This window comes from Bubalus kerabau, chromosome 6 (assembly GCF_029407905.1).
Source record: "Bubalus kerabau isolate K-KA32 ecotype Philippines breed swamp buffalo chromosome 6, PCC_UOA_SB_1v2, whole genome shotgun sequence".
NCBI classification, from domain to species: Eukaryota; Metazoa; Chordata; class Mammalia; order Artiodactyla; family Bovidae; genus Bubalus; species Bubalus kerabau.
Window position 1 is genome coordinate 101,307,731 of NC_073629.1, and position 15,913 is coordinate 101,323,643.

The following is a 15,913-nucleotide window of genomic DNA, read 5'->3' on the forward strand; positions in this document are numbered from 1 at the left end:
AGTCTTGCTTCTCAGAAGGTGTGTATTGCGGGTGGATGGTGGGAGGAGCTGAATAGCTATTCTCGGAATAAAGAAATGAATAATGAATAAGGCAGTTTTGGCCCTTAAGCATATAGGAAGTTGTTGCATATGCATTCTGTGTCTTTGGGAGGAGCTAAGTTCAGGATCTTCCTAGTTGCCACCTTGAATCAGAACTGCCCTTAGATATATTGGAGATAAGTGGACAGACTAAGAGCATACAATATGCAAGTGCTGAGACTTCCCTGGTGGTCCAGTGACTAAGACTCTGCTCTTCCAATGCAGGGGGTCCAGGTTTGATCCCTGGTAAGGGAATTAGATCCAATATGCTGCAACTAAAGATCTTGTGTGCTACAATGAAAACGAATCTCCTGAGTGCCGCAATTAAGACTGGCGCAGCCAAATAAACGTTTTGAAAAAATATGCAAGTGCTGTAACAGAGATAAATAAGAACAGAGTATTAAGAAAACAGAGTGGAGCCATCTAACTTTTCTTGAAATGAACTGAGATTTTTCTCGGGAAAAATGATGTTTCTTATAACTTGAATAATTGAAAGGAATTTGGAAGGGAAATTAGGATAGGGCTTAGGGGGTTGAGGATTACATCAGGGCAAGGAGAATAGAATGTGTCAAGGAAAGGAAAAGTGGAGAGGGTGATGCATTTAGAAATAATTACAAGTATTACTATATAATAACTAAAGGTAAGGGGAGAAAAGGGCTTCCTAGGTAGCACAGTGGTTAAGAATACGCCTACCATGCAGGAGACTTGGGTTTGATCCCTGGGTCAGGAGGATCCCCTAGGGGAGGAAATGGCAACCCATTCCAGTATTCTTGCTGGGAAAATTCCATGGACAGAAGAACTTGGTGGGCTGCAGCCCATGGGGTCACAAAGAATCAGACATAATTGAGCACACACTGAGCACTGAAGGGGAGAGGATGGTGGGAATATACAGGGAGAAGTCGATGGATTTAGTTTTGCTAAAAGGAGTTTGGACTTTATTCCCCAGGTAATGGTGAGCCACTGAAGAATTTTAAGCTGGAGAGCAACAAGATAACTTTGCAATTGGGGAACAAAAATTGCTGGGAGATCTGACAAACTGCTGTCTCATGTTGATATGTAACAGCCTTCTCAGCATCTAGCATAGTGATTTATATATGGAGGATGATAGTATGACAAAATGCGGTCCACTGGAGAAGGGAATGGCAAACCACTTCAGTATTCTTGCCTTGAGAACCCCATGAACAGTATGAAAAGCCAAAAAGATAGGACACTGAAAGATGAACTCCCCAGGTCGGTAGGTGCCCAGTATGCTACTGGAGATCGATCAGTGGAGAAATAACTCCAGAAAGAATGAAGAGATGGAGCCAAAGGAAAAACAACACCCAGTTGTGGATGTGACTGGTGATAGAAGCAAAGTCTGATGCTATAAAGAGCAATATTGCATAGGAACCTGGAATGTTAGGTCCATGAATCAAGGCAAACTGGAAGTGGTCAAACAGGAGATGGCAAGAGTGAACATCAACATTTTAGGAATCAGTGAACTGAAATGGACTGGAATGGGTGAATTTAACTCAGATGACCATCATATCTACTACTGTGGGCAAGAATCTGTTAGAAGTTATGGAGTAGCCATCATGGTCAACAAAAGAGTCCAAATGCAGTACTTGGATGCAATCTCAAAAATGACAGAATGATCTCTGTTCGTTTGCAAGGCAAACCATTCAGTATCATAGTAATCCAAGTCTATGCCCCGACCAGTAATGCTGAAGAAGCTGAAGTTGAACAGTTCTATGAAGACCTACAAGACCTTCTAGAACTAACACCCCAAAAAGATGTCTTTTTCATCATAGGGGACTGGAATGCAAAAGTAGGTAGCCAAGAAACATCTGGAGTAACAGGCAAGTTTGGCCTTGGAGTACAGAATGAAGCAGGGCAAAGGCTAATAGAGTTCTGCCAAGAGAATGCACTGGTCATAGCAAACATCCTCTTCCAACAACACAAGAGAATGCTCTACACATGGACATCACCAGATGGTCAATACAGGAAGCAGATTGATTATATTCTTTGCAGCCCAAAAATGGAGAAGCTCTGTATAGTCAGCAAAAACAAGACTGGGAGCTGACTGTGGCTCAGATCATGAATTCCTTATTGCCAGATTCAGACTTAAATTGAAGAAAGTAGGGAAAACCATTAGACCATTCAGGTATGACCAAAATCAAATCCCTTGTGACTATACAATGAAAGTGAGAAATAGATTCAAGGGAGTAGATCTGATAGATAGAGTGCCTGATGAACTATGGACTGAGGTTCGTGACATTGTACAGGAGACAGGAATTCAAGACCATCCCCAAGAAAAAGAAATGCAAAAAAGCGAAATGGCTGTCTGAGGAGGCCTTACAAATAGCTGTAAAAAGAAGAGAAGTGAAAAGTAAAGAAGAAAAGTAAAGATACACCCATTTGAATGCAGAGTTCCAAAGAATAGCAAGGAGAGATAAGAAAGCCTTCCTCAGCAATCAGTGCAAAGAAATAGAGGAAAACAACAGAGTGGGAAAGACTAGAGATCTCTTCAAGAAAATTAGAGATACCAAAGGAACATTTCATGCAAAGATGGGCTCAATAAAGGACAGAAATGGTATGGACCTAACAGAAGCAGACGATATTAAGAAGAGGTGGCAAGAATACACAGAAGAACTATACAAAAAAGATCTTCATGACTCATAATCACAATGGTATGATCACTCACCTAGAGCCAGACATCCAGGAGTGTGAAGTCAAGTGGGCCTTAGAAAGCATCACTGTGAACAAAGCTAGTGGAGGTGATGGAATGCCAGTTGAGCTAATTCAAATCCTAAAAGATAATGCTGTGAAAGTGCTGCACTGAATATGCCAGCAAATTTGGAAAACTCAGCAGTGGCCACAGGACTGGAAAAGGTCAGTTTTCATTCTAATCCCAAAGAAAGGCAATGACAAAGAATGCTCAAACTACTGCACAATTGCACTCATCTCATATGCTAGTAACTGCTGCTGCTGCTGCTGCTAAGTCACTTCAGTCGTGTCCAACTCTGTGTGACCCCAGAGATGGCAGCCCACCAGGCTTCCCCGTCCCTGGGATTCTCCAGGCAAGAACACTGGAGTGGGTTGCCATTTCCTTCTCCAATGCATGAAAGTGAAAAGTGAAAGTGGAGTCGCTCAGTTGTGTCCGACTCTAGCGACCCCATGGACTGCAGCCTAACAGGCTCCTCCGTCCATGGGATTTTCCAGGCAAAAGTACTGGAGTGGGGTGCCATTGCCTTCTCCATATGCTAGTAAAGTAATGCTCAAAATTCTCCAGGCCAGGCCTCAACAGTATGTGAACAGTGAACTTCCAGATGGTTTTAGAAAAGGCAGAGGAACCAGAGATCAAATTGCCAACATCCGTTGGATCACAGAAAAAGCAAGAGTTCCAGGAAAACATCTATTTCTGCTTTATTGACTATCCCAAAGCCTTTGACTGTGTGGATCACCACAAACTGTGGAAAATTCTGAAAGAGATGGGAATACCAGACCACCTGACCTGCCTTTTGAGAAATCTGTATGCAAGTCAAGAAGCAACAGTTAGAACTGCACATGGAACAACAGACTGGTTCCAAATAGGAAAAGGAGTATGTCAAGGCTGTATATTGTCACCCTGTTTATTTAACTTATATGCAGAGGACATCATGAGAAACGCTGGGCTGGAGGAAGCACAAGCTGGAATCAAGATTGCTGGGAGAAATATCAATAACCTCAGATATGCAGATGACACCACCCTTATGGCAGAAAGTGAAGAAGAACTAAAGAGCCTCTTGATGAAAGTGAAAGAGGAGAGGGAAAAAGTTGGCTTAAAGCTCAACATTCAGAAAACTAAGATCATGGCATCTGGTCCCATCACTTCATGGCAAATAGATGGGGAAACAGTGGCTGACTTTATTTTTCTGGGCTCCAAAATCACTGCAGATGGTGATCGCAGCCATGAAATTAAAAGACGCTTACTCCTTGGAAAAAAAGTTATGACCAACCTAGACGTCATGTTAAAAAGCGGAGATATCCTCTAGTTCATCTAGTCAAAGCTATGGTTTTTCCAGTAGTCATATATGGATGTGAGAGTTGGACTGTGAAGAAAGCTGAGTGCCGAAGAATTGATGCTTTTGAAGTGTGGTATTGGAGAAGACTCTTGAGAGTCCCCTGGACTGCGAGGAGATCCAACCAGTCCATACTCAAGGAAATCAGTCCTGAATAGTCATTGGAAGGACTGTTGTTGAAGCTGAAACTCCAATAGTTTAGCCATCTGATGCGAAGAACTGACTCATTTGAAAAGACCCAATCCTGGGAAAGATTGAAGGTGGGAGGAGAAGGGGATGACAGAGGATGAGGTGGTTAGATGGCATCACCGACTCAATGGACATGATTTTGAGTAAACTCCGGGAGTTGGTGAGAGACAGGGAGGCCTGGTGTGCTGCAGTCCATGGGGTCTCAAAGAATTGGACACGACTGAGTGACTGAACTGGACTGATAGTATTTGCTATTTGAATGTGACTGAAAAGACTAATGAAATATTATCAGTTACTTTCAAGCTGCATGCACAAACTTGGCCAACTCTTAGTTCTTGGCTTAGTTTGTAGTTTTTGTTGATTTAAAAAAAAAATTTTTTTTAATCATTATTATTTTAAAAAATCAATCAATTATTTTTGACTCTGCTAGGTCTTCAGTGCTGCTCAGGCTTTTCACTAGTTGCAGTGAGCAGGGGCTACTCTTTGTTGTGGTTCTCAGGTTTCTCACTGTGGTGATGGTATCTATGGCTTTTTTGTTTTTTTGTTTCAGCTTACTACTGAAACATTCTTAGGACTTAGGACAGACATATAGGGTACTTGGACTTCTGAGCATGTTGAAAGAAGCCTCTGTTTTGTAGAGCTTTCATCTTCTGATATACATAATATATCCCTCATCTAGATCGTGTGTACATTATACACACCAGTGATTTGTTGTTGTTTTGGTCAGTGTGTTTTGTAAAAGGCCCAGAAAGGTACTAGTCAAGCTTGAAATAATAACAGCTTCTGGGGATGAGCACAGAAGATTGGGATTAATGAATCTGATAGTCAAAAGGGACTTTACGTATGTATATTGTTTTAATGTGTTACAAAGAAAATATATGCATGTATTACTTATTTAGTTAAAAATGAATATAAATTCAATGTTTTCTATTAGAAAATTAAGGCAAGTATATTATGGAAGAAAGTAGAAAATGAAGAAACATAAAAGCAAGAAAATAATCATTCATCTGTCAATGACAAGCATCATTAATATTTTATAAACTTACTTCTACTTCTTTTTGTTTTGACATAAACTTAGGCATATGCCATATGCAGAATTTTTTTCCCTACAATTAAAAGCTAATCTTTATTTCCTAATTTCCTAAATTCATGTAAGGAAATAAAATTCAGTTTTTACTTGTTTATTCCAACTTTTGAAAACTTTTTCAATCTATAGAAAATTGAAAGAATAATGCAATAAACTCCTGTTTAAGTCCCTTCATCTAGATTCATCAGTTGTTAATATTTTGCTACATTGCTTTATCTATCTGTATTTTTTTGGACAGACCACTTGAAAGCAAATTGCAGACATCATAACACTTAAATACTTTAGTATGTATCTTCTAAGAATACATTCTTTTACAAAGCATATCATTATTTATACATTAGACAATTAACCTTAATTCAGTAAAATAATTTAATGTACAGTCTCTATTAATAAATTTTCTCTGTTTGCCTCCAAAAAGTCTTATAACTTTTGGATCCTGAATTCAGTTAAGATTTCATCTGTTTCATTTCAGTGGTTATGACTGTTAATCTCTTTTAATCTAGAATATTCCAGGACTTCCCTGGCAGTCCAGTGCTTAAGACTCTGAGCTTCCACTGCAGGGGGTATGTGTTCGATCCTTGGTCAGGGAACTAATATCCCCCATGCCATGAGGTATGGCCAAATTTTTTTTCATCTAGAATGTTCCCCCACATTTTGTTTGTTTGAAGAGTACTGTACAGTTGTCTTTTAGATATTCTGAATATGTCTAATTTTTTTCTTATGATTCAGTTCACTTCAGTCACTCAGTCATGTCCAACTCTTTGCGACCCCATGGACTGCAGCACGCCAGACCTCCCTGTCCATCACCAACTCCCGGAGTTTACTCAAACTCATGTCCATGATGTTGAGTCGGTGATGCCATCCAACCATCTCATCCTCTGTCATCCCCTTCTCCCCCTGCCTTCAGTCTTTCTCAGCATCAGGGTCTTTTCTGATGAGTCAGTTTCTTATGATTAGATTTGAGTTAAACATTTGGCAAGTATATTTCATTGCTTCAGAAGGTTGATAATGTTGCATGTCTCACTTTTGCTAATAACTGAATTTATAACCCCTTGATTAAGGTGCTAGCTGTCAGACCTCTCCATTGTAAAGGTTATCTTTTCCCCTTTGTGATAAATAAATCATCTTGGAGGCCAATACAGATTTGAATATTGCTCTTTTCACTTAAAATTAGTATACATTTTTTATATCATCTCAAAATCACCTGATATGCTAAACTATTATGAACATATAGTTTCTTATCTTTATTAAAAACAATACCTATTTATCTGAATACTGTGTGCCAAGCACTATGTTAAGTACTTTATACACATTTTTTTGTTTCTTTAACACAACAACATCAGTTTATCCTCCAAATGAGATAGAGACTATCATTCTCTTTATTTTACAACAGAAAACTTCAAAAAGAAGTCACTCTAAGCATTAAAACTTGGATTTGATCTGCTAATCTTGACAGCTTGAGTACTTCACCACTCTGCTATGTTCTTCTTTAGAAAGTGGATTTGAAGATCCTGTGGTAGCATCAGCTAAGTTTAAAAATCAAAAAGGGAAAAAAAAAAAAAAAAATCAAAAAGGGATAGTAATTTTCTTACCTTGGTGATTCTCTTCTCTTCCCTCTCTATCTCTTCTTTCTTTTCTTCCTTTCTTTATTTATACTTGTGGTAAAGTATATATAAAATTTACCATCTTAACCATTTTTAAGTGTATAATTCAGTTCCTATTTTTGTGTCACCATTCTCCAGAACTCTTTTCATCTTGCAAGGCTAAAACTCTGTACCCATTAAACAATTCTGAATTCCTCCCCTCCCTGCAACCCCTAGCAACCACCATTCTACATTCTTTCTGTTTGAATTAAACTATCCAAGGAACCTCATATAAGTGGAATCATAAGTATTTGCCTTTTCCTGACTGGCTTACTTCACTTAGCGTAATATCTTCAAGGTTCATCCATGTAATAGCATATGTCAAAATTTCCTTCCTTTTTAAGGCTGAATAATATTTCCTCATGTGCCACATTTTGTTTATCTGTTTATCTGTTGATGGACTCTTGGGTTGCTTCTGCCCTTTGGTTATTATAAATAATGCTGTTTTGAACATGAGTGTACAAATATTTTTTTGAGACCCTTTTTCAGTCCTTTTGGGTTTGTACCTAGAAGTAGAATTGCTGGATCATATGGCAGTTGTGTTTTTAATTTTTTTTTTGAAAAGGTATTTAAAGATATCAGTCTCTTGGAAATCCTCTTAGTAGTAGTAGCAATGATCTATGTGTAGAGAACAAACTTAAGCAGAAACTGACCTTCCCTTTATTTTGAAAATCTAAGTAGGTTTGAGGGCTAACAAATTTTTGTGGTTTTGACAACTTGGAATGAAGATCCTCCTGGATTTAGACAGGTTCCCTATGTTTAGTGGATCTCTATGTTTTTTGGTTTTTTTTACCTTGCTCGGAGGCATGTGGGATCTTAGTTCACTGACCAGGGACTGAACCCACGTCCTCTGAATTGGAAATGTGGAGTCTTAACCACTGGACTGCCAGGGAAATCCTGTGGACCTATATATTGGATGATACCTTTTTCTTTATCGCCTGTAGTCAGTTTTGTGCTTCAAAAATCTGTCCAAATCTATTAATTCTTGGAGATTTCACTGAAGTCCCATGAAGTTTTCCCCTAAGTGCATCAACATTCATATAAATACCTCTTGTGATGTATTTGAGTCTTTATTCTCTTTCTTTACTGATTGGTCAAATTGCTTATTGTTTGTCCTTTTCTAGATGGCTAATTCCAGAAAATTTAAGCCAAATCTTGTACTGCTCTTCTGTTTATATCCTCCCCCTGTACCTCTGCCACCAAAAAGAGAAAAAGAAAGAAAAGCACTACCCCGAAAGAAATTACCTGGATAAATGAATGATGCACTGGCCCTTAAAAAGTACGTTAGAAGTATCATTTAACTAACCGTTCTTGCTGTTGTTTTTATTGCTTTCTTATGATGTGCCAGGCCTTTTAGGTACTGCAAAATAAAAATTAATACAATATAGATCCTGGCCTCAAAATGGTTTGTAGCCTAGTGAGGATATATTTATGCACAGAACTGTGACTTCAGTGGTATACTGTTGTTCTGAGGCAGTATAAAGAAGGAAACCACAAACAGTTCCTAGAGACAGACAAGGAAGACATCAGAGAGGAAGGGTATATTTGAGTGTGGCCTTCAAAGATAGGTAGAATTTGAGGGGCTAGAAGAAAGAGGAAAATATTTTATGCACATGAAAGATATACAGTGTTATGAACATGTTCATCTCCTTGTCCACTTGTTTAAGGAAGTAGGGTTTTTTGTGATTAATTTGAAACAAGTTTTTTTATCCCTAAATTTCACACATTGTTTTATCAAAGTTTCTTAAAAGCAGACATTTAAAAAAAAAAAAGACCTCAAGAGTGATAGTTTTCAAATGATAGAAAAAAAAAAAAAAAAGAGGAGTGACTTTCAGAATGGAGAGCCCTTTTAAAAAACAGATGTCTTCTGTAAATAAAGCTGGAAAAATACTGTCAGTGTGTTCTTTGTATATAAATGTCTCTTTTAACTTATCCATGCAGGATCTGAAAAGGAAAGCCACTTCTCTTTCATCAGTCACGAGGTACATGACAACAGAATCACTGATGCACTCAGAAGAGAGTTGGGCTCCAAATCTCACTCAGGGATCTAGAAGAGGGGAGAGACAGCCAGTGTTGTGCTCAGTTCTTCTGATTAGGGTTCCTGTGGCTCTGAGTGTTTTAATTCTTCCTCCCCTTCTTCTGTCTACACACTCTGAAACATTGTACCTTTGAGTTTTAAGATAAGCTGTGTTGTCTGTCCTATATTAATAGCTATACTAAACTTCTGAGGCTGTTGTCCTGTCAAAGAATTTCTGGAGATTGAAGAGTTAAGTAGATATTTGTGTTTTCTATTGGAATTTCCACTTGGTGAAGTAGAAATAATATCCTGAAATGATACTCTGAAAGTCCATAGAATGATGATAGTTGTGCATGGCATGTCCCTGTTGTACATGATCTGAAATGAATTTTTTTTTAACCAGTAAGTAATGAGGTCTTTTGGAGAAGGCAATGGCAACCCACTCCAGTGTTCTTGCCTGGAGAATCCCAGGGACGGGGGAGCCTGGTGGGCGGACGTCTCTGGGGTCGCACAGAGTTGGACACGACTGAAGCGACTTAGCAGCAGCAGCAGCAATGAGGTCTTTGGTACTTTGTAACTCTTCTACAGCCTCATTCATAATTGCCCAGTAGGAAACACATATCTAAGTGAATAATTGAGCTTCTTTTGGTTAAGACAAAATATTTTCTCTTATTTTGTTAGTCTCTCATTTTGATTCTCTCTCATTTTGATACGACTGAGACTACTTTTGGAGACTGAAAACATAGTTAATTTTCTTGCAGGTAAAGTGTTGAGTTTTTTAAACCTGTGGAGTGTGCATTGAAATTATAAAATAATATTTTTACATGTAAAATAGATTGAGTTCTACAGAGGATGAATGTTTTAGAAGTAGACTTTGCTCTGTGTATATGGGTAATGGTGTAAGTGGTGTGGCTCAGGTTTTTTGTATCTGACTTGATTGTGTGTAAATGATTATAAGGAACTTTGGGTTGGCTTACTCAATATTAGGTCCAGAAGATTCACTGCCTTCTTTCTATATTTAACATGCAATAATTTTTTCTGTATAGATATACATTTTATGGTGCTTGGGAGAGATTTTGAAGCTGTGGGTTTAGTGTCCTATAAAGACAGTTTTATAGTTCATTAAGTGTTATATAAGCCTTGTGAATGAATCTTTTCTGTGCACAATTAAAACTCCACGAAAGAGACTTTCCGGTTAGTGTCCTAAGGCTCAGAAGCATTGGCCATGAGGAACCAGCCTAATACATTTTCCCCATTTTTCTCTAAGGTATTTTTTTTAAGACATCGTGATTTTTTTTCTTTTTTTTTAAAGTAAACTTTTTATTTTGTATTGGAGTATAGCCAGTTAACAATGTTGTGATAGTTTTAGGTGGACAGCAAAGTAAGAAGTCATTATTTCTTGAGGTATAATCATGTATTTTCTAGCCAGCTTAATATGAAACAGTTTTGGTCTTCAAAGGAATAAATCCATCTTTGTTAACGGTTGTGAAACCCTTATGTAATCAGAGTTTATAGAATGATGACATGTCTTACCATGTCTGTTTTATCTGAATTGGCAGTAAAACATCTCAGCATGCTCTACATGTGGAGACTTTGACCTCATATACGGCTGCCGTCCTTGAGTCTCTTGTTTTATTTTATTTTCTAGGTGCGCCACCGAGCTTCCGGCCAGGTGATGGCTCTTAAGATGAACACGTTGAGCAGTAACCGGGCAAACATGCTGAAAGAAGTGCAGCTCATGAATAGACTCTCCCATCCCAACATCCTTAGGTAATGGCTTTTCCTTCCTTCCAGAGATCAGTGAGAAAGCTGAAACATTATTGGAGACTTGTTAGAATAGTATTAATAGCTGAAAAGAAGGATTCCAGGTTTCATGCTGAATCTGTCTTGCTGGAATTTAGCTGTGCTGTAGGTCTTTTTTTACCTATTGAGACTTAATTTTCTGGTAATTAACTGCATTTAATAAGGCAACTTTTGGGAATTCCCTTGGCAGAGCCATAAAGCTTTCTTGGAGGAGGTTAACTCAAATTGGAACGTGAAGTTTAATAGGATTTTAGAAGCTAGGGAAAGAACTCAGAAAGTAACAAACTTGTTGTTGTTTAGTCGCTAAATTGTGTCTGACTCTTTGTGACCCTGTGGACTGCAGCACACCAGGCTTCCCTGTCCTTCACTATCTCCTGGAGTTTGCTCAAACTCATGTCCAGTGAGTTGGTGATGCCATCCAATCATCTCATCCTCTGTCTTCCCCTTCTCCTTCTGCCTTCAATCTTTCCCAGCATCAGGGTCTTTTCCAGTGAGTTGGCTCTTCACATCAGGTGGCCCAGAGTATTGGAGCTTCAGCTTCAGCATGAGTCCTTCCAATGAATATTCAGGGTTGATTTCCTTTAAGTCACTGGTTTGAGTTCCTGGCTGTCCAAGGGACTCTCAGGAGTCTTCTAGAAACTCAGAAAGGAACAAAATAATAACAAATAAAGCATAAAGGTAAAAGTCCAAAGCTTTTTAAGGAGTCAGTGAATTAAAAGCCCATTTGGCTATGGAGTATGCAGAAGAGGAGAAAACTAAGGCTCCTACTGAAACCCTTAGGAAAAAATGAAGGAATTTTGAGGACTTCACTGGTGGACAGTGGCTAAGACTCCATGCTCCCTATGCAGGGGGCCTGGGTTTGATCTCTAGTTAGGGAATTAGATCCTGCATGCCACAACTAAAGATTCCGTATTCTGCAAGTAAAAGATCCCACATGCCGCAACAAAGATGGAAGATTGTGTGTGCTGCCATTATGACTGGCACAGCAAAATAAATAAAATTAGAAAACAAATATATTTTTTGAAATGGGAAGGAATTTTGCAGAGCTCAAGATCAAGTGCCTATGAAAGAAATTTGCCCAAAAGATCCTTCAAAAGGTAAGGAATGAAGCTTGTCTGTAAAGGAGCTAAGTGCTCTCACAAAGAGTATAGGCAGATGTACAGAACTGAGATTCTGATGGCTAGGATGGCAAGAAAAGCTGGCAGCTTCTATGCACATGCAGAGTCCAAACTGGCATTTGTCATTAGGATCAGAGGCATCAGTGTTGTGAGTTCACAGATCTGAAAGACGTTGCAACTTCTTCACCTTTGTCAAGTCTTCAATGGCACCTTCGTTAAGATTGACTATGCTCCATTTAACATGCCATGAACTGTGGAACCATATATTGCGTGGTGGTAACCGAACCTACAGTCAGTAGATGAATTGATCTACAGATGTGGTTATGACAGAATCAACAAGAAGCAAATTTCCCTGACAGATAACACATGGATTGCCTGATGTCTTGGTAAATATAACATTATCTACATGGAGGATCTGATTGATAAGACCTATACTGTTGGAAAATTCTTCAAAGAAGGAAACAACTTCTTGTGGCCATTCAAATTCTCTTCTCCATGAGGTGGAATGAAGGAAAAGACCACCCATTTTGTAGAAGGTAGAGATGCTGGCCACAGGGAAGGCTAGATCAACAGCTTGTTCAAAGGATGAACTAAGATATCTACTATGATTATTTTTGTGATCTGGTCAGGGAATAAATAGAGTAATTTATTGGACTGAAAAAAATTTTGATAATAATAACAGCAATGAGAAAACCACTTATTGAAGTCTTCCTTGTATGCTGGCTGTTTTGGCTGTTTAAAGATTTAATTTTCACAGTTTTTCTCCATTGGAGAAACTGAGGCCAAGAGATGTGTTGTCTGAGGTCTGTAACTTTGAGGTAGGACTCTTTCTACCATGTTTCTCCTAGAAGAACTTTTTCTTTCATGTCTCTCCTAAAGGATTTGACGGGATAGCATTGGTAGATAAATGTGGAAAGGTAGAACTGGGCCATTCTATGCAGAAATGTTTTGCCCAAAGCCAAGAAGATTATATTTTATGTTTTATGTGTTGAATTCTGAGCAGGGATTAGATGACAGAGGGTAACTAATGGCAAATTCAGAATGGTTTAATGATGGGGAGACTGGTGGCCAAGAGATCAGTTAGGGGATATCAGTGTTTCAGATGGTTGAGTCTTTTTTTTTTTTTTTTTTTACTATTTAATGTATAGTATACCATATAGTATATGTTGTTTAGTTGCTAAATTGTGTTCAACTCTTTGCAGCCCCATGGATTGTAGCCCATCAGGCTCCTCTGTCCATGGAATTTCCCAGGCAAGAATACTGGAGTGGGTTGCCATTTCCTCGAGATGGTTGAGTTTTGATTTGATGTTCTGCTTAGGAATTTTTAAGCTGATTATATTTTCGTCTTGTTTAAAAAGTAGTGTTTTATTATTATTGTAGAAATGATACATCATCACTGTGGATGATTCATTGAGAAAATAGTATTCGCAAAAACAGGAAAATAAAAAATGGTCCTTAATCTCAGCATCTAGGCATCAAGCTAGTATTAACATTTGATATATTTTCTGCCAATCTTCTTTCTTCATCACTTCTTTTTTTGTTCTCTTCACTATGAACTTGACTGGTAATTGCATGGGAAGATTGACTTTAAACAAATTTTATTTCCTGACAGCAAAGTTTAAATATGTAGTTGTTATATAAAGAAGTAGAATACTATACAGTGTACTGATTAAAAATGGAGGCTCTGGATTCCAGATTAAGCTGCCTGAATTCAAATCCTGGATCTTGGGAAAGTTATTTAACCTCTGAGATCCTTAGTTTTCCCATGTATAATGAGAATAATGACCGTAAATCCCTCGTAGAGTTGTTATTGAGGATTAATTTAATCCATATAAAGCACCCTGGAATAGTACTTGGTTTTGTTAAGTGTCCAGTAAATGTTAGCTATTATTATTAGTTTCTTTTCCTCTGGCTAGTTCTTTAAATGGCTCACTGCATCCCATCTGTCTTTTATCATTCATTCACTCACCAAACATTTGTTGAGGGTCTACTGCTGTTTCTAGTACATTCAAGAGTTTTCTGCTAGAGTGATGCTGTTGAATAGAATAGAACTTTCTAAAATGATGGAAATGTTCTTTATCTGTGCTGTTCAATAGCTTCATGTGGCTAATGAGCATTGAAATGTGGCTAGTACAAAGAAGGAACTAAATTTTTTGTTTGATTTTATTTAAATTGCCACAGGAAGCTTAGCAGCTACTATATTGGATAATCCTGGGCTTTCAGTCTATGCACATCTTTGCTCTTGTTGAATACCATTCCTATTCCAAGTCTATACTATTCCTAGACCAAGTCTCCTTGGTCTACTTTCTCAGCCTATCTTTTTTTCACCTCGTTGTTCAGGAATGACACGCCCTTCCCTTTTAACTTACAAAAAACCATATTCTTTGCTGTGAGCTAAGTTTTCTAACATATAAAATGTAATGTTAATTCTATCTTGATCTTCACAATAAGCCAACAAATGAGATAATATATATAAAATCTATAGATCTGTTATAATCCACAGTAAGCATATAATACATGAAAATTACTATACTGATTATTAACCATGGTGGGTTTTCATTTTGATGGTGACATTTTTTGTCCTGCATAAGCCATCTGTCTCAAATATAGTGCAGTTAAAAGCCTGGAAGTGTATTACTTTTTAAAAGAAGTTCTAGTTGTTTATATCTTTCATGTTTTCATGCCTTTACTTTCATTGTATATTTTGAATACAACAGAAGGAAATTATCCAATCAAGGGGGCCTAGAGCAAGCAAAGTCCTCTTGGCTTTTGTTAGCCAGAGGATTCCTATAGTAGTAGAAGCATTTATTATACTTCCCTAGGACTGATGTTGAAGCTGAAACTCCAGTACTCTGGCCACTTGATGTAAAGAGCTGACTCATTTGAAAAGACCCTGATGCTGGGAAAGATTGAAGGCAGGAGGAGAAGGGGATGACAGAGGATGAGATGGTTGGATGGCATCACGGACTCAATGGACAAGAGTTTGAGTAAACTCCGGGAGTTGGTGATGGACAGGGAGGCCTGGCGTGCTGCACTCCATGGTGTCTCAAAGAGTCGGACGCGACTGAGCAACTGAACTGAACTGAACTGAGGATGCACAACTGTGTCCCAGTCTCAAATTCTTAGAATTTTTATTTCCTTAATGGTTTTCTGTGTGGATCACAATAAACTGCAGAAAATTCTGAAAGAGATGGGAATACCAGACCACCTGACCTGCTTCTTGAGAAACCTGTATGTAGGTCAGGAAGCAACAGTCAGAACTGGACATGGAACAACAGAATGGTTCCAAATAGGAAAAGGAGTACGTCAAGGCTGTATATTGTCACCCTGCTTATTTAACTTATACACAGAGTACATCATGAGAAACGCTGGGCTGGAGGAAGCACAAGCTAGAATCAAGATTGCCGGGAGAAATACAATAACCTCAGATATGCAGGTGACACCACCCTTATGGCAGAAAGTGAAGAAGAACTAAAGAGCCTCTTGATGAAAGTGAAAGAGGAGAGGGAAAAAGTTGGCTTAAAGCTCAACATTCAGAAAACTAAGATCATGGCATCTGGTCCCATCACTTCATGGCAAATAGATGGGGGAACAGTGGAAACCGTGGCTGACTTTATTTTTCTGGGCTCCAAAATCACTGCAGATGGTGATTGCAGTCATGAAATTAAAAGATGCTTACTCCTTGGAAGGGAAGTTATGACCAACCTAGACAGCATATTAAAAAACAGAGACATTATGTTGTCAATAAAGGTCCATCTAGTCAAGGTTTTTCCAGTGGTCATGTATGGATGTTAGAGTTGGACTATAAAGAAAGCTGTGTGCTGAAGAATTGATGCTTTTGAACTGTGGTGTTGGAGAAGACTCTTGAGAGTCCTTCGGACTGCAAGGAGATCCAACCAGTCCATCCTAAAGGAGATCAGACTTGGGTGTTCATTGGT

At 38.4% G+C, this 15,913-nt stretch overlaps 1 protein-coding gene and 1 pseudogene across 6 annotated transcripts in view; both read left to right on the forward strand.

Moving 5' to 3' along the window:
- The window catches only part of TESK2 (testis associated actin remodelling kinase 2), a 139,697-nt gene that overhangs the window by 57,823 nt on the left and 65,961 nt on the right, over positions 1 to 15,913 (forward strand). For 5 of the 6 annotated variants that reach the window (XM_055586049.1, XM_055586048.1, XM_055586051.1 and 2 more), the window contains one exon: positions 10,703 to 10,824. In XM_055586049.1, the coding sequence (XP_055442024.1) occupies positions 10,703 to 10,824 (122 nt within the window). Of the gene's footprint in view, positions 1 to 8,161; positions 8,317 to 10,702; positions 10,825 to 15,913 lie in introns of all 6 variants that reach the window. The other variant, XM_055586052.1, reaches the window with a different exon arrangement.
- On the forward strand, positions 11,883 to 12,753 carry LOC129655833 (60S ribosomal protein L7-like; annotated as a pseudogene).